The 18,166-nt window shown below is 49.7% G+C and overlaps 1 protein-coding gene across 1 annotated transcript in view; it reads left to right on the top strand.

The window, feature by feature from the left end:
- Lgmn (legumain) overlaps positions 1-16,075 on the top strand; it is a 32,867-nt gene extending 16,792 nt beyond the window's left edge. The window contains exons 3-14 of the mRNA XM_005390332.2: positions 4,152-4,249; positions 4,878-4,959; positions 6,817-6,902; positions 8,744-8,819; positions 9,527-9,589; positions 10,288-10,354; positions 11,603-11,721; positions 11,808-11,897; positions 13,025-13,225; positions 14,018-14,188; positions 15,249-15,316; positions 15,529-16,075. Of these exons, the coding sequence (XP_005390389.1) occupies positions 4,152-4,249; positions 4,878-4,959; positions 6,817-6,902; positions 8,744-8,819; positions 9,527-9,589; positions 10,288-10,354; positions 11,603-11,721; positions 11,808-11,897; positions 13,025-13,225; positions 14,018-14,188; positions 15,249-15,316; positions 15,529-15,571 (1,164 nt within the window). The 3' untranslated portion in view covers positions 15,572-16,075. The remainder of the gene's footprint in view (positions 1-4,151; positions 4,250-4,877; positions 4,960-6,816; positions 6,903-8,743; positions 8,820-9,526; positions 9,590-10,287; positions 10,355-11,602; positions 11,722-11,807; positions 11,898-13,024; positions 13,226-14,017; positions 14,189-15,248; positions 15,317-15,528) is intronic.
- The last annotated feature ends 2,091 nt before the right edge of the window (positions 16,076-18,166 follow it).

Raw genomic sequence — 18,166 nt, 5'->3', positions numbered from 1 at the left:
TGTGGTGCCACAGTTCATGCTTTAAAAATAGTTCCTTTTCTCTTTTATTAAAAACCCCAACACATTCAAGTTTTTTTTTTAATGGGAAAATTAGAAAAAAGAAATGAGCGAAAAAAAAAGCAGTTATAAAAAAAAAAAAAGAAAAGCAGTTATTTATACTGCTCACATCAGCAGTTGCTGGCGTCACATAGTGGAATTGCAGCATGGTGGCTCCCTGGTGTGAAGACAGACTTGACACACTAGGCATTTACCTGAACACTTTTTGCCTGGACGCCCTGGATTTGCAGGGGGAGCGTGGGGTGTGGGTGGGTATAGGAGCTGTGGGACTGGTCGGCGGCCCGCAGCTCCCGAAGGCAGGTGTACATGTGCTCGAACCCACTGTGGAGAGAGGTGGGTTCCTGTGTGGTTCCCACAGGCCAGGTCCAGGTGCAGGGGAAGGGTTGGAGCGCAGAGGGCTTCACGGAGGACAGGCTTGAGGGTGGCATGAGGACGGCAGAAGCAGCGAAAGGGTGGAGCTTGGGCTGGGAGCAGCAAAGTCACAGTGAAGAAGTGGCCAACACGATAGGGCGCCTTCAAGTGCCCATGACTACAGAACACCTCAGTGGCTTGAAGACCAAGGAATGGGGAGACTTCCGGGTGGGCCAGTTAAGCACTTAAGCCCCATTGTCTGAAACTGAGGTCCTTCCCAGTTTTCCACACCCCCAGCATTGTATTGATGATGTGTCTTCCGATAAGCCCTCCTCATGGCCTTAAGATTGCTGCAGCAGCTCAGGTGTCGCAGCCTAGCAAACAAAACTCAAAAGAGGCGGGCTGTGTATCTTAATGCTCTGCTGTCGATCAGATTATAAACCCTTTTCTAGGACTTCACCCCGAGTCTGCCAGGCCAGAATTGCGTCACATGTTGTCACTGTTGAAATCAGCTCTGACTCAGGGAAGCTCTGACTCTGATAGAAAGGAAGATGACAAAAGGGCATGCAAGGACAGTGAGGGCTCCAGTTCCAGGAACTATGCTTGATCGGAGGGTGGAGGGGGTTAGGAGTGGGAGGGGGGCGCTGGAAAGTCTGAGGTGTGGGCATAGTGAGGTGTGCCAGGACCTGTGGACCACCCAACATATTTTCTTAACAGAATCCTTCACATAGAGCTGAACAGAGGAGTCCTACTGGCCCCCGCCTCACACGGCTCCACACTGTGCAGGGCCCTGCCTGGTCCCCGCCCCCATATCAGAGCCTCCCCACTGCTGTCTGCTCTTGAAGGACCAAGCAGTAAATATTTGAGGCTTCGTGGGCCGAGGCCGGTTGGAGGCTGGCGGACTGCGGTGAGGGAGGGGACAGACGAGCCAACTGTGTGGTCCTCCAACAGCTGTACTGTGTGCTGTTAGGGAGGACATGGCGTGAAGGCCTGAGCAGGGTGCTGGGCCCAGCCAGGGTGGGCGGGGCCGTTAGGAGGCAGCGCATGTCCGGAAAGAAGCGGCTTTGACTCGCACAGACTTTGAGCGTCCTGCTGTTCTCTGCCTACCTGCTGTGTTAGTGGGAGCACCACAGCTCTCGCTCTGGGGTGGGGGGGGGCTCAGCCAGGACCCTGCAAAGCCCCAGCCCTGGGCGTGGCCTCTGCATGCCCAGGACATGGGCGAGTTGAGAGAGGAGTTGTGTAGACCTGGGTGGGGAGGGGCCCCTCCCTGTGACTGGAATGGGCCTGCTGCAGGTGGCCTGTGCCCCGGTAGTTGCCTTGTCCAATGTTCAGTTGGCCATGTGGGCCAGGGACAGGGAGGGCAGCAGCTGCATGGGGAGTCATGGGATGCCTTAGGCAGAACTCCTATCACTAGCTCTGAAAGCCGCTGAGTCAAGGCAATCTCTGCCCTGCATTCCAGCCTTGCTCAATACCGCACTGGCATCGCCTCACGTGGACTTTCTGCTTTTTTTTTTTTTTTTTTTAATACAGAATGCTTCATGGATTTGCATGTCATCCTTGCACAGGGCTCGTGGTAATCTTTGCTGAGTGGCTCCGGTTTTAGTATACTCAGCAGCACAGGCTCTCTGCTTACGGGGAAAAATGCACATAGGTCATATGCGTCCACAGAAAGAACCTCAGATGGCCTTTTGTCACACTTTCCAAGTGGAAGCGGGCTGGACCTTCACTTCCACAGAGAAGCCCTACTCCAGCCCTCCTCCGTCAAGTGAACAGGGCAGCTGAGTATCCCCCAAGGGCCCTGGGGAGAGCCGCAGGCTGACTTGGAGACCCCAGTATGTGAGGAAGGGGCACAGGAGTGTTGGCGGGTGGACTGGGTTCACATCTTGCTGCCCACTTTAAAATGGGGATAAAAGCACCTGCCTGTCGAGGTGGCACTGAGGGCTCCCAGCAGTGCATGGACTGTGGGGAGGGCACCAGCGCAGCGGACCACAACACCTGGCTTAATGGTGTGTGATGCACTAAAGCGTACATAAGGCCCGATCTTTATTACCTTAAAGAGAAAGAAGGAAGGAAGGACAGAAAAAATCAGGTTGCCTAGTTCCATGGTAGCCTAGTTCCACGGTAGGCTAGTTCCATGGTAGCCTAGTTCCATGGTAGCCCTTCTACTGTACACAACAGAAGCAGCTGATGACACGCACCTCAGACCATGTCCCCGTCATTAAGCAATGCCTGACTTTGTAGAAAATACTTGGTGATGATTTAAAAACTATCTTTTTTAGACTTTGAGCCCCTCATCCTCTCCCTGGGCCTTTGCAACTCTATAATTTCTCTGTCGCCCCTTCCTGAATCCCTGTCCAGGTGCAGAGGCAGAATGTGAGCTGCGTTGCCTCCCCTCCCTTCCCCTCCTCCCCTCCCCTCCCTTCCCCTCCCTAAACTGCCCTTTCCATCTGTAAGAGGGGTGGTGACCTTCACCCCCAGGCTCTGTGAGAGGAAAAGAGATGGTGGGGGAGCCTTAGCCCAGGGCTGGATGCGGGACAAAAACCGAGGATGCGTTTGCTTTCCCGGTGAGTCACTCATCCTCCCGTCTAGCTCTGGAGGCCCTGGACCTGCCCGTTCCGCATTCAGCCCCTGCATGCTGAGCACCGTGACCCAAGGGCACTGGCTGTGCGTCTACAGAAGAAGCCAGCTCAGTGCTGACAGGGCTCACGGTGCTGAGCACCGTTGGGGATGCGATGTTTAGAGGCTGAGTCTACCCTGGGCAGGTGGCTGCTCGTCGTCCCTTCCTGCTCTTGCAGATCTTGTTCCAGGAAAGACAGAATTAGCGGCAGAGAAACTTACAGGCAGCATTTCCCCTTCTGTCCTCAAGTGATTTCCATGTCATGAAGAGCGGTGCAGGTCATCTGAAACAAGGAAACAGCATGCCTTACCCCTGCGTGGGCGGGGAGTTGTATAATGGAAGTTGTCCACAGCCCCTAATATTCCCTATTCTCTTATTTTTTTTTTTAACTGGAGGTTAAAAAAAATTTCTCATTCCAGTTCCTGAGCTGAACTTTTTTTGAGGGTGCAGGGTCTTTCTTTGTAGTCCAGGCTGGGCTGGAATTTGCCGTGTAGCTCAGAGTGGCCTCAAACTCCATCCCTCCTCCCTCGGCCTGCTGACCGCTGGGATTACAGATGTGTGCCACCACGCCTGACCTGAGGTGAACTTTTGAGTTTTCATTGTGTTTCCTGAACAGTGACGATAGCAGACCCAAAATTACTTGGACCAGAAAAGAATCCTGGGTGATGTGAAATTAGCTGCTAAGCTTTTTTTCTTTAACGATCTCTTACTAGTTATAGATAATTGCTTTTATTGTGGGACAAGGCCTTGCTACATAGCCAGGTTGGATTCCTGCCTCAGTCTCCCAAGTGGCTGAGTTGACAGGTGTGTGCCCTCATGTCCAGCAGCTGCTGACCTTGTGCTTATTTATTTGTTGAAGCAGGGTCTCACTGTGTAGTGCAGGCTGACTTTGAACTCACTATGTGGCCCAGGCTGGCCTCGAACTCACACCAGTGCTCCTGCCTCAGCTTCCCGAGTGCTGGGATTACAGAAGTGTGCCACTGCGCCCAGTAACTGCTAACCTTTTAACCTGTTGGCTCATCTTCATTCTTAATTGTTCTATTTTTGAGACCTACATCCAGAACTCCACACGGGCCTCCTCCCAGCAGTGGTGGCGCCCAAAACCTCACTAAATCCTTCCTTCCAGGCCGACGCGTGCCACGCCTACCAGATCATTCACAGAAATGGGATCCCCGATGAGCAGATTGTTGTGATGATGTATGACGACATTGCCAACTCCGAGGAGTAAGTAGGGAGCGCTTTGAACTTGGTGGCAAAGGACAATATTAAAAATAAAAAGTGGCACCCAGAGCAGTGGCCTGGCATAGAATAGACACAACCCGCCAGAGGAGAGGCATCAGGAATGCCCCAGATTAAGCATTGAACATAACTCAGGGATACCGTGGCAGGCTCCCTGCTGTGGTCCCCTGAAGGATGCTGCCCTTTAGCCCTCTACTGAGATCCCATTCCCTGCTCTCTCGAGGGATCCATTCTGAGTCTTCAGCCCTACGCCCTGGCGTGCAAGCCTTATTTTCTGTCCTTCCTCCACAAGGAGTTCTGCCCTGAGATCTCTTGGTGAGAGCTTGCCCCAGATGCTGTGTGGTGTCAGGCTCACTTCTGCTTCTGGCCCTGCCGTGCATTTCTAGAGCTCTGCCCCTCCCTGGTCCTGCCAAGAGTTCATAGGTTGTGGTGCCCTGAGATACCCCTGCTGCTAAAGCCACTGGCACATTGATGCCCGTGCAGGGGATGATGATAAATGTCTTCACCAAATGATAGTCGTTTACTGTTTTTTCACAGGCCTGGGACATATTTTGAAGAAAGATTTTAGAGATATGTCACATTTTGTATTTCAACTGTGTCCTTTCATTTTCAGAAACCCCACTCCAGGTGTTGTGATCAACAGGCCTGGCGGCTCGAATGTATATGAGGGAGTCCTGAAGGATTACACCGGAGATGTGAGTGGACTCCGGGGTTGGAGCCGGCAGGCTGTGTTTTCATTTCACTGAAGATTTTTCTTTCCTTCTTGTATTTCTAAAATCAGAACCTTGACAGACTGATTTCTAGTCAGTGTTTCAGGTTTATCTTAGGATTAGTGCTTCTGAAGTAAATGAGGAGAGGTTTTTTTTGTTTGTTTTTTGTTTCTTGGTGCTGGGATCGAACCCAGGACCTCAGGCATTCTAGGCAACTGGGCTCCCTCCCTAGTCCTATTTTTTGGAGACAAGGTCCCACTGTGTTGCCCAGGCTGGCCTCAAACCCTTGGGCTCAAGTGCTCCTCCTGCCTCAACCTCCTGAGCAGTCGGGACTGCAAGTGTGTGCCGTCAGGCACTGCTCAATGATGAGAATTTTGAAAGAAAACAGAAAAGGATAAAAGGGGGGGAGTGTTTCAAATAAATTGCAGTCCAATGATATTTACTTGCTAATCTTTGCATGTTTTATGACTGATATTTCAGTAGTAACCTGATTTTCTTGCTCTTAATCTGATTATAGATTATCTATGATTAGCTTTCTCAGCCCCAAACCAGGGCATAATATCTCAAGATTTTCCTAAAGATGGATTTTGTAAATTATTATTATTATTCTTTGTTTTGTTTTGTTTTGTTTTGTTTTGTTTTGTTTTTTAAGACAGGGTCTCACTATGTAGTTCAGGCTGGCCTGAAACTCACTGTATAGCCCAGACTGGCCTTGAACTCACAGGAAACCTCCTGCCTCAGCCTCCCGAGTGCTGGGATTACAAGCATGCGCTAGCATGCCTGGCATAATTGTTATTCTATATTGCCTACAGAAATGTTCATATTCCTCCAAATGATTGATACCATATAAAGTGACACATTTAATAATACCAAAATGAGCTCAGTCTCATGGTTTTCATAATCTGTTTAATTTAATCCTGATCTAGTTGTTGTAGTAAAGAAACATTTGTTTGAAGTTTAGCATTTCTTTCAGCTTTTGCTTCTTTTTTTTTTTTTCTTCTTCTGGTAGTAGGAATTGAACTCACGACCTTGCACTTGCCAGGCAGGCGCTTTGCCACTGAGCTAAATCCCCAGCTCTTTGGTTTTTTTGAGACAGGGTCTATTAGTGATCCTCCTGCCTCAGCCTCCCTAGTGCTTGGATTACAGTGTGTGTCATCACATCTGGCCCAATTTTTTGTTTTAAATTCAAATATAATCAAATTTAACGTAATATGTGTAATACAGTTGGTCCTATTTTAATGAGATTGTTACTATGTAGTTAATATGAGACAAGGTTTGGACTCTGGGGAATAGGATTTTTTTTGTCTTTTTTTTTTTTGAGATAGGGTCTTGCTATGCAGTTCAGGCTGGCCTTGAACTCACTTTGTAGCCAGGCTGGCCTCAAACTTGCAACAATCCTCCTGCCTCAGCCTTCCAGGTGCCACCACACCTGGCTGGTAATAGGATTTTTGATTGAACTTTTTTTTCCTTTTGTGTGTGTGTGTATTGCTTTTAATGATCAGGTATCAATTTTACAAAGTTCTCTGTAAGAGCAGTGAGTGCCCTTGGGATGCACCTTCTTAGGCAGCAAGCCGGATGCCCATCTGCCTCCCTCTGTGGCTCTGGAGTGCTCCCTCCTGCCGCTGCTTCTCCCTACTGTTGCACTTTGCTGTTCTCCACCAGATCTATAGTGATCAGGAGGAGTGGCAGGCTCTCCGAGTTACCCTCAGCCACAAACAAGGTGGCACTTGCACAGGTGTGTTCTCCGAGCTGTGTGACGCATGGCCTGGGCCTGCTGCAGGCTCTGGGAACTGCCGTGGTGGGACTGATGGTGGCCTCTGATTCTGCCTTCATTCCGTGCAGGATGTGACCCCAGAAAACTTCCTTGCGGTGCTGAGAGGCGACGCAGAAGCAGTGAAGGGCAAAGGGTCCGGAAAAGTCCTGAAGAGGTAACGTCCGGGGTGGGAAGCCCGGCACAGGATTTGAACTCGTTCCTTCTTCCTGTTCCGTTGTGAGAAGCTCCAGAAGGGGCTTCGCCCTGCTCACCCAGGACAGCTGCGCGGGGGTGATGTTTCCCTGGCTTCTCTTGACAGCCCATTTCTGTACTGAATTAACCCTGTCACCTCGGGTCCTTCAGTTTTTTTTTTCTTTTTTTCTTCTTTTTGGGGACAATACTAGGGATTGAACCCAGAGACTTTGCACCGAACTATATCTCCAGCCCTTTTGTTATTTTTTATTTTGTTTCTTTTTTTTGTTTTTTCTCCGGTACCTGGAACCGAACTCACGACCTTGTGCTTGCCAGGCAGGCGCTTTTTGCCGCTGAGCTAAATCCCCAGCCCCTTATTTTTTATTTTGAGACAGGTTCTTGTTATGTTGTCCAGAATGGTTTTGAACTTGTGATTCTCCTACTTTGGCCTCCCTCAGCCCCTAGACTGCCAAATGACAGGCTGTGCCACCACGCCTGGCTTTCCCTCGCTATTCTTAAATATTTCCTGTCACTTAAGCCACTGTTCTTTGCTGCCTTTGGAGCACTGGTCTGCCCATGACTGAGTATCGGGTTAAATAACCCTTAGTTATTGCAGGCTGATCAGGCCCGCAATCTCCTAAGCGGGTGGACAACAAAGGCTTAAATAAATGAGACAATAGAAATGATTTCAGGGCTCCAGGAGGGACTAACTCTCTTACAGCTTCGATATTCTCTGGGTTTAGCCAAAGACTTCTCTGGGCAGCCCGTATTTATTTGGTTTACAAACAAAGGAAGGGGATACTCAAGAAAATGCAGGAATCTGGCAGGACCTTGGGGAAATTTTCCCAAGTAGTAATTATGTCAGTCAGGAGAACTACCTTATCTTTAGGTTGGTATTTATTGTAGGAGTGTGGAGCCTGCAGTTGCAGTCTCCATGTGGTTAATTGGGGTTGGAGCCAGACGTCCTCAGCTGTGGCTGTCCTTGTCCTTTGAGGTGTCACAGCTTCACAGGCCAATACAGACCTTAGGGTGACCAGTAACCCATAGAGGTTTATTTACTTATTTATTTACTATGAGTCGACTGCCCATTTTCAGACAAGGTGCTTAAGCTTCAGACAACTCCCAAGTAAACATGAAAAGCCACTTGGTTAATGTTAAATCCCTCGTAGTAGTCTGCTTTATAGTGGTCTCCGTCAACAGAGGAAGCTCACTGAGGCAGGTGTGACGCCCTGCAGGGGCCGAGTTGCAGGCCCCCACTGTGCTCCAGGGGCCGGTCAGTCCAATGGGGAGGACAAACATTTACACTGAGGAAAACCAACCCCAGGGTTTGCCTCTCTGGTTGTGGGCCAGAGATTCTCATTGCTCCCTTTTTCCTTGGGTAGCATTTTCACAAGAAGCCGAAAGCATTAAGTAGCGTTTTCTTATAGGCAGAAAGGGAAGGAAGCCTGGGCACGAGCTGGACTTTTGTGACTTAGAGAGGAGAGGGACATCCCTGCACGTGACCCGAGTGTGCGCCCAGTGAGTCCCTCACTCTGCTCTCCAGATCCTACAAGGCTAGTGACAGGCTGCTGGTCAACGGTCTCCCGTCCTCTCCAGCCTCTGTACAACTCTGCGGCTCTAGACCAGGGCTCGTGAGAATAACCCTTGCAGATAGACAGAGGAGGCCACACCTCGGGCCCTGTGTTTCTCTTTGACCCTGGTTGGGCAACCATAATCCTCAAACTTCTTCTTAACTTTTTGATGACGGCAGCTTTTCAGAGAAATGGAAATAGAAATAGGAAGCTGTTGCCATCGGTCCTCATCCCCTCTCTTCTCTCTTGGCAGCGGTCCCCAAGATCATGTGTTCGTTTATTTCACTGACCACGGAGCACCTGGATTACTGGCTTTTCCTAATGACGATGTGAGTTTTACTTTGAACCGTGTGCGCGTGCCTGTGCGTGTGCGTGTGCGTGTGCATGCTGGGAAATCAACCTGCCAGGGCTTTACACGTGCTAGGCTGGTGCTCTACTGCTGAGCTATACCCCTGACCTTTTTTCTTACCATTTTAAAGACAAACTTGGAAAATAAAAAACAAAGCCTTGTGCTGAGATGACACCTGTGGTGTGTGTTTTCTGATGTCCCAACATAGGTTTGTATGTCCGGCAGTTGTGGTGGTGAGGGGTGGACATAGCAACTCGAAGTCTTATCAAGGACATCTCTTCTAGCTGGTGTCCCCTACATGTCACAGCAGTGGGAGGTGTCTTGGGTCAGGGTGTATCACATTAGACCCAACAGAGTTAGGGCTGGAGAAGCACATTTTCTTCCCTTTGTAATATGTGAAGAAGTTTCTTGAGCTGACATTCCAGGGATTTTACTGTTCACCATGGTTACTTTTTTTTGTTTAGTTTTGTGTTGTTTTGTTTTTTTTTTTTTTTCCGGTACTGGGAATTGAACTCATGACCTTGTGCTTGCCAGGCAGGCGCTGTGCCGCTGAGCTAAATTCCCAGTCCCCCACCATGGTTACTTGTAAGGATTGCAGGGAAAGAGTTTACAGAGTGTCTGTTGGTGGCCTATCCAGCCCGTTCACCTGGATGTGTTGTTCTGAGTGTTGACGTTCTTTCTTTGCAGCTCCACGTCAAGGACCTGAACAAGACCATCCGTTATATGTACGAGCACCAAATGTACCAGAAGGTAACAGCAGCTGGGGCCACCTTGCGGGAGGATGGAGGCGGCAGAGAGAGGAGAGCCCCAGTCATACCCTGGCTGCCTGAGTTTTCTGAAAAGGGTTCCTTCTAAGTAGCACTGACCCGTGGTGTCCTGTGATTGCAATGAATGTGTGTGATTCTAGGACCTCAGCTATTGGATCTGAATCACAGTGAGCTTGTTCACTAGTGTGGCCTCACCCTTGGGGTGGAGCTAGCAGTCTCCGGGAAGGGCTGCCACAGACAGGTCTGGGGACTGCACTGGAGATGGCTGTTCCTAATATTGTCCCCAGTTTGGGGCAGTTGGGGAGGAACACAGTGCTGTCCATATTGTTTTATTTCTGCGTTGGTCCTCTCTTCCCTCTGGCACCCTTTATAGAAGCTGTGGAGGGCAGGGTGTCCAAAATGATAACACAGAAAGATGGCCTCCCTGTGTGGGGTGGTCAGACTGTTTCCCTTAGCACCAGAGGGCCTCATGTTCCCTGCACTGTGTCAACTAGATCATTTTACCCTGCGAGTGATGAATGCACCGGACTCCTTGTCCAGTGGCTTCCATAGCCCTTGGCGACAGCCACTTTAGTCTCCCTAAAGCCACAGTGAGAGGCTGCAGCATGGCTGGCAGGAGCGGCGGGGCCCTGGAGCATTAGCAGGGCTGGGTGGGGCTCACCTGTCTCGTCTGCCCGGCAGATGGTGTTCTACATTGAAGCCTGTGAGTCCGGCTCCATGATGAACCACCTGCCCCACGACATCAACGGTAGGTGTGGGATCAGGGGCGATCAGTGGGCTTCAGACACTGCTGATGGGAAGCAAGTGCGCCACATAGCAGGGCCTCCCCGGGGCAGCCTAGTGTGTGGACATAGCTCTGTGTTGTAGCTCCGGCTTCCTTTGTTCCTTCAGGATTAGTAGTCAGGGAAGGAAGACGTGGAGTGAGCTTCTCGGTGCATTCCTGTGCAAAGTACTTTCGTCCAAAGCCATGTGGACTGTGAAACAGCATGGTCCTTTTCATGTGTCGGGCACCGACTCTCTGGTCTCAGGCAGGCAACTTCAGCTGACCTCAGTTGTCCCCATCTGTGAAATGACGGGAGAGAGGAAGAGATAGAAGTAGTGCCAGGAGCTGGAGGGTTATATTTTATATGATAATGTATACAGCAAAATTCAGAGTCCATGGCTCCTGGGCCTGACAGGGTAAACAGAGTAAATGGCACCTAGTCTAAAGCTTTAGTCCCACTGAGCATTTTTAAAATTAAATGAAGTTTATTATTGCTTTGCTTTTGGTGGTATTGGGATGGGACTGTGGACCCAGGGTCTCGCCCATGCTAGGCAAGCACATTACCTCTGAACTACGTCCTCAGCCCACCTCTGAATGTTTGTTGAATGTTAACTCTCTCTCTCTCTTTTTCTGGAAACCAAATTAGCTATATTTCAGCTTCTGAGCTGTTAAAAGTTGTCAACATTCTTCCAAAATAATAGGATATTCAAGCATGAGTATTTGCTGCCTTTTCTTTTTCTTTCTTTCTTTTTTTTTCTTTCTTTCTTTTTTTTTTTTTGGCAATGAACCCAGGGGCTCGTGCATGTTCTGTAGCACTGACCTATGTCCCTATTCCATTTTTTAAATTTAATTAATTAATTAACTAATTAATTTTTTTGTACTGGGAATCGAACTCAGGACCTTGCACCTGCCAGGAAGGCGCTTATGCCACTGAGCTAAATCCCTGGCTCCTATTCCTTTTATTTATTTATTTTTTTTTTAATTTTTATTTACTTATTACTGTAAAAAGACTGTCACTGGCTTCTTCTCTTTTCTTCCACATCTAATTTCAGATGCATTTTTGTGCTGGTGGACAAGGCTGGTCACAGTTGCACCCACCCATCCCCCCTCCCTGCCCAGTGCTCTGTAGGTGGCAGGCAGGCTGCAAGCTCACCAGGGGAGAAGGAAGGACCCCAGTGTGTAGTCCCAGCAGGGCACAGAGTGTGACTCAAAGATCCCTTTGATTCCTCATAGTTTATGCAACTACTGCCTCCAACCCCAGCGAGTCGTCCTATGCCTGCTACTATGACGAGAAGAGGTCCACGTATCTGGGTGACTGGTACAGTGTCAACTGGATGGAAGACTCAGACATGGTGAGCCCTTGGGGGACCCACCAGCCACCTGCAGTTTAATGGTCAGGCTCTGGTCCCTGCAGGCCCTCACGCTTTCCCTGTTGCAGGAGGATCTGAGCAAGGAGACACTCCACAAGCAGTACCAGCTGGTGAAGTCCCACACCAACACCAGCCACGTCATGCAGTATGGCAACAAGGTGAGTGGCCTCTCATGCACTCCCTGTTCCGTGAGCTCCAGGCAGACTCACCTGGAACCTTGGCTCTTGGTGAAGCAAAATGGATCCAGGTGAGGAGTGGCTGAGGAGGGACAGCTTTGCGTCGCATGGCCACTCCATCCTGGGGACCTTCTCAGGCTCAGGACCAGGCCTCCCTAGGTTCAAACGTGCAGACTGTTGGCAAATGATATGACTGCTCTGAGCCTGTTCCTCACCTGTCAGGATGCACACAGGGTTGGCGGGTGCATGAGAGAAGGCCGTGCCTGGAAACCCCAAGCCTGGCCTGGCTCACAGGTTATGGAGATGGAAGTGCCTCTTTCAGATCTCCTGGCATTGTGCTCTGTACCCCATGCCATGGACCTTCCTGGGTCCTGCCTTATTTTGAGCCGCAGGTCATTGCTTTCCCTTTTGGATAAATTAGAGAGGTTTTACCTGCCCCCACCTATGTCCAGAGGAGCCTGGGGTGGTCAGGTATCTGAGTCCATAAGGGCTGCCTGACTGGGGCTGCTGTGGCCTTAGCAGTGCCCATGGGCAGCACCACAGTGCGTGCATGCGTGTGGAAGACTGGCCTGGCACACCTGGTTCTGCGTTCCATGGCAGCTACTACCATCTGAGTGCTCGATGCAGGGCCTGGCAGTGTGTTTGAGTGGGTGTGGAAAAGAACAGGGTGGGGAAGTCCCGCAGGGCAGGTATTTCCCTGGTCCTGTGGCTTCTGCGTGGGGATTCTCTTTCTCCTGCAGCACCTCAGCGCTGGCGTATTTGGTGTCAGGAGCTGTGACAGATCTTTTTGAAATCTTGTGTTTGTGTATATTTGTGTCATTTTAGTTTTAGTTTTAGAACTGTTTTTAGAGGATTGTTGCTTGGTTGGGGGATGAAAAGGCATGCAGCATTTGTCTCCCACTGGCCAGAGAGTCTGTGCTAAGCTGTGAGGCACGCAGGGCCCGAAGCTGAGTGCCAGCCGGCCAGTGTGTGCCCTAGCTCTGCCATTCTTCCAGGGCCCAGACCTTAGTTAGCTCCAACCTGGACACAAGCGTGGCACTTCCGGCTGCAGGTCCATTCCTCACATCTGGTCCTCCGCTCTGACCCGATGTTTCCGTCTGTCTTTCCAGTCGATCTCGGCCATGAAAGTGATCCAGTTTCAAGGAGTAAAGCACAAAGCTAGTGCCCCGGTCGCTCTGCCTCCAGTCACACACCTTGACCTCATTCCGAGCCCGGAGGTGCCCCTGGATATCATGAAAAGGCAACTGATGAGCAGCAATGACTGGAACAAGTCCAAGACTCTCATTAAACAGATCCAGCGACATCTGGATGTAAGTAGTGTTCAAAAGGACCCTTTGCAGGGCTGTGCCCAGCCGAGGTGGGCGTGTGCATGAGTAAGGGCCCTGCCTGCTGTTGACCGGTACCCAGTGTTGCTCAGAGCCTGCTGGCAGAACTGGTAGAGCTGAGGAAAGAAGGCTTCTGGAGCGTGGGAGAGCTCTCGGGGGCCCCGTGGCTCTGGGCCACATACTGGTCAACTTACAGTGGACCGTGTGTGCACCTGTGCAGTTTAGATCTCCTGGCATTGTGCTCTGCACCCCACGCCATGGACCTTGTGCCCATTTCTATGGGATGCTTGGATCCTGACAGAGGAAAGTGGTCACACTCACCCAAAAGACACAAACTCCACTGGAGAGGGGCGAGCCAGAGACTTGGTTGGGAAGTCAGTGTGGAGCAGTGTCCTTGTCAGGAGGCTGTTTTTCATCTGGGAGGAAAGTGAAGCCCCTTTGTGCCCCCTGTCTAACCACTGATGGTTTCCTGAGCCGGCAGGAAACACGCAGAACCATTCATAGGGCGGCAATCTGCCCTGGGCTCGAGTTCTACAGTTTGTTTCGGGTATTAGCTGTAAACATTTCCACTGTGCTAGGCGATCCTAGAAGGCAAGGTATCACAGCTGCCGCAGAAGCCTTGCACACACTTTTGCCTTCTTCAGGACACATTGGTTGGCGTCTCTTAATCCCCGAGGCGCGGCGGGAAGACAAGTCTTTAAGCGTGCGTCTAAGTGCTCCATGGGTCCCGGAAGCTACATTGACTGCACTACATCTTGAAAAGCTGTTTCTCCACAGGTTCGGCACATCATTGAGAAGTCCGTACGCAAGATCGTCTTCCTGCTGGCGGGGACTGAGGCTGTGACCGAGACGCTTCTGTCCGAGAGAGCCCCGCTCATGGAGCACGACTGCTACAAGGAGGCTGTGACGCACTTCCGCACACACTGCTTCAACTGGCACTCGTCCACGGTGAGGGGGAGCGATGCTGCACCTGAGTCCTAAGGCTAACCTCAGAGCCTCTGGGGGCTCCCTCTGTGCTGTGGAAACAGTGGGCTCACTTCAGGGGTCCTCACTGGAGCTGAGAGGAATATGGATGCCCAAGTTTATGGCTAAACCTTGCCCCAGAGCAGTGGGTGGGAGAGTTCCCCAGAGTCACAGATGACAACTCCCATTAACACTGGCTTTCAGGGACGCCTAGTTCTTCGCACACTGCTGCAGTCCCCCAGGCCCCCCATCTCCCGTCAGCCCCATGTGTGCTCTCCCAGCTGGTCCCCCGTGAGTCCTCCCTGCCGTGTGTGCTTGAAGTCAGTGGAGGAGGAGGGAGAAGGAAGTTTCCGCAGAAGGTAGAGTTGACAGGTGTCTGGAGAGCCTGGTGCCCATTTCTATGGGATGCCTGGATCCCGCTGGAGGAAGGTGGGCACGCTGCGGCCTGCAGACTAAACCCTGTCCAAACCCTCTTCTTCCCCCTTCGCCGGATTTTATAATACCAGGTTTCACAGGGACACAGGCACGCTCTGCTCAGGGGTCTCTTGTCTAGGGCTGCTTTCACACTGTGGCAGGCTAGACGACTGCAGTGACGGTGCTTCACCCTGGTCTTGCCTTCTGTCAAGAATTATTTAACATGAGTCTTCTTCCCTGTGGGTGTTCCCAAGCTTCCCTGAAATTCTCTTAAGATAAACATCACTGGTTATTTTAGTCCTATGCGGCGGAGTGGTCCAGCTTGGCAATCACATACTGCCCACCTCCCTCCTCCATGTGCCTGTCCAGAACGAGGTTTCCAAAACGAATGAAGAGTTCTGGGGGAGGTGGGAAGTTCGGACTGAGACACGAGAGCAGGCTGTGTGTAGACTCTTGCGTGTGTTCATCTTTCTCGGGAGAGGCCCTGCAAGTATCACCAGATTATCAGAAGGAAGAGAGGATCTGTGAGCCCCCAGCTGAAAGCTTTGTCCCTGTGACTGCAGAAGGAGAGCTGTCCCAGGTTTACTGCAGGGTAAGCAGAGATGTTTGAGTGTCCTTTGCTTTCTTCCAGTACGAGTATGCCCTGAGACACTTGTACGTCCTGGCCAACCTGTGTGAGAAGAAGTATCTGATCGACAGGTAAGACAGCACTAACCTTTGAATGGCCGGTGTCTTTCTGGAGGTAGAAGGGAGCGCGCTGCTGTCATTTGTGCAAGTGAGACACTATGAACAGAATGCGAGACAGCTGCGTTCTTGGTGACGCTGTTGGGCAGATCCGTCCTCAGTGACGGCTGCCGCTGGGATTGTGTTTATCTTCCTACTCACCAAGTTCTCCTTCCTGTCTCCAACAGGATAAAGTCGTCCATGGACGAGGTGTGCCTTGATTACTACTGAACAGCTACCTTCTCGATGATTCTCCAGGTGTGACACTGTCCCTTAAAATGTGCTATCCAGAAGCTGCGGAGATGGGACCAGTGGGAAGCTGGGCAGCTCGGGCCCACTGGGGAATGCGGTCAGGCTGCTCGGCTTCACCCAGGCCTCTTTCACAAGATGCTGGCCCTCCTTTCCTACCCAGTCTCCAGGGTGCGTGTGAAGCCCTGAAGAAGCCACAGTTGAGTGAACAGAGCTCTGTTGAGAAAGACCTGTTGGCTTTTTAAGAGCTTTTTTTGCCCACTAGTTTTCAAGAGCAAGAGGTCCCCTGGGGCTTCTGTAGCCGGTGAGGAGATCTTTGTTCTAAGAAATTTGAAGCTGAAACCTTTTCAAAGTCTTCAGGTGATTTTATTGAAGAGGGCTGTAAGCTCTCAAATGGAAATTTATTTTTAAATAATATTACAATTTTGATTGCTTTTATATTTTATTCTGCAATAACGGACAAGTCTTAAGAAAATAAAGATTTATAATTGGAATCAACTACTCATTTCTGGTCCCTGACTTTGTCATTTATTCTCCTGGCCCCGCCCAGGGGTGCCCACATCTCCTGTTCTTTCCGGCTTCGTGCTTTTCCCTCCTTCTGTTGGCATCTGAAGTTTTGCACTCTGGCTTTTTAGCCTCCTGCGCCCTCACCCCTTGCTGCCTGTCTTTCCCTGGAACACCTTTCTCTGCATCTGCACAGACCTGGGGCTGTCCTGACAGCGCCCCCATCCCTTGAAGTTTCTCTGTTCCAACTCGGCACAGTGTCCACCTCCTCGTTCTGAAGTCCGTGCATCTCTGACCACAAGGTCCGGCCAGCTGACACCAGATGCGGGCACTCAGTCTGTCTCTTTCCCCAGCGCAGCGCACCCCACACACCAGTGGGTTTGTTAAAGACGTGTGACGGTCACACTACCGGTAGCCAATGCAGTATTGTGCAGCAATAAAAAAAGGAATGGAGAGCATATACTTGCTATAGCATTAAGCCAATGGAAAGAAGCCGCATGGATTATATGGTTCTATTTATATAAGATGTGCAGAATGGGGAAATCTGCAGAGACAGGGTAGGTCAGTGGGCCCAGGGACTAGGGACAGAGGGGACTGGGGAGGGAACTGCTGCTGGGTATCACATCTCTTTTGAGGGTGATGAAAGTATTATAAAACTGGCCAGGGTTGTACAACTATGGGTGCACAACCAACCCCTTAAACAACACATAGTTGAACTGCATAGGTTTATACACAGATTTGTTTTTGGAGATTTGAGAGAATTTAAAAATACAGATGACTCATGTAGCCTAGAAATGTCCAAAAATTAATACATACAATACATATATGTATACTTTGTCGTCATTATAAAATAGAAATCTATTATAAAAAGTTAAAATTTATCTATTACGGTAAGTGTTTAATGTTAAATATCCACCATGACATTGGGATGCAGAGTAGTTTCACTGGCCTAAAAGTCCTCTCTGTTTCAGCTACTCAACCTTGCCTTCACCCCGAGCCCCTGGGCAACCACCGGTCCTACTGTTTCTATAGTTCTGCCATTTCCAGACAACAGCCATATGCTTTGGATCATATAATAGAGAGCTTTTTCAAGCTGGCTTCTTTCATTTAGTAATATGCACTTCAATTTCCTCCATATCTTTGCATGGCTTGACAGCTCTTCATCACTGAATTCCATTATATGGATGTACCATAATTTGTTTATTCACCTATTGAAGGACTTCTTGGTTGCTCCCAGTTTTCAGAGGTTATAAACGAAGCTGCTAGAAGCCTTCAGTGCAGTCTTTGTGTGGACCTAACTTTTCAATTTAGTTGTATTACAGGATGGTGATTATTCTACTACTTAGCTTTGTGGGAAATGATGAAAGCATTTCCCAAAATGACTGCATTATTTTGCACTCCCACTGGCAATGAATGAGTGAAGGTTCTTGCTCTGCTTCTTTCTTGTTTGCCATTCTAATCATCAGTGTGTTTCAATAGTCTGGATTGTGAATGTCCCCTAAAGGCCTATGTGTCAAAGAGTTGGTCCCCAGCTGGATGCTATTGGGAGATGGTGGAACCTTGAGAAGTAGTGCCTAGTGGGAGGTTTTTAGGTCATGGGGTGGGGGGTGTCTTCAAAAGGGGTAACGGGACACCAGCCCTTCCTGTAGTTTATCCTGGCCTTGAACTCGCTATGTGACCTAAGCAGGCCTTGAACTCACAATTCTGCCTCACCCTCCCAAATGCTGGGATTATAGGCATGCATCACCTGTCCTGACTCAGGTTTTCCTCTTTATAAGTTGATTATCACAGGTATTTTGTTCAGTAATGGAAAGCTGATGACATATGTAGTATTACCTCATGGTCCTAATTTATAGTTCCTTAAAGACAAGCCAAATTGAGCATCTTTCTATATGATTATTTGCCATCTGTATGTCGTCTTTGGTGAAGAATGTGTTCAGATATTTTGCCCACTTTTTAGTTGTTTTCTGAATTGTTAAAATCAAGACTTCCTTGCATACAAATCTTTTTTTTTTTTTTTTTTTTTTTTTTTTTTTTGGAACCAATAATCTTTGCCTGCACCAATGGCATAAG

The sequence above is a fragment of the Chinchilla lanigera genome, unplaced genomic scaffold, assembly GCF_000276665.1.
Source record: "Chinchilla lanigera isolate Chin_1 unplaced genomic scaffold, ChiLan1.0 scaffold00037, whole genome shotgun sequence".
Lineage (NCBI taxonomy): Eukaryota > Metazoa > Chordata > Mammalia > Rodentia > Chinchillidae > Chinchilla > Chinchilla lanigera.
Note: the sequence above shows the minus strand (reverse complement) of the source record. Positions and strands in the feature narration are given on the sequence as shown.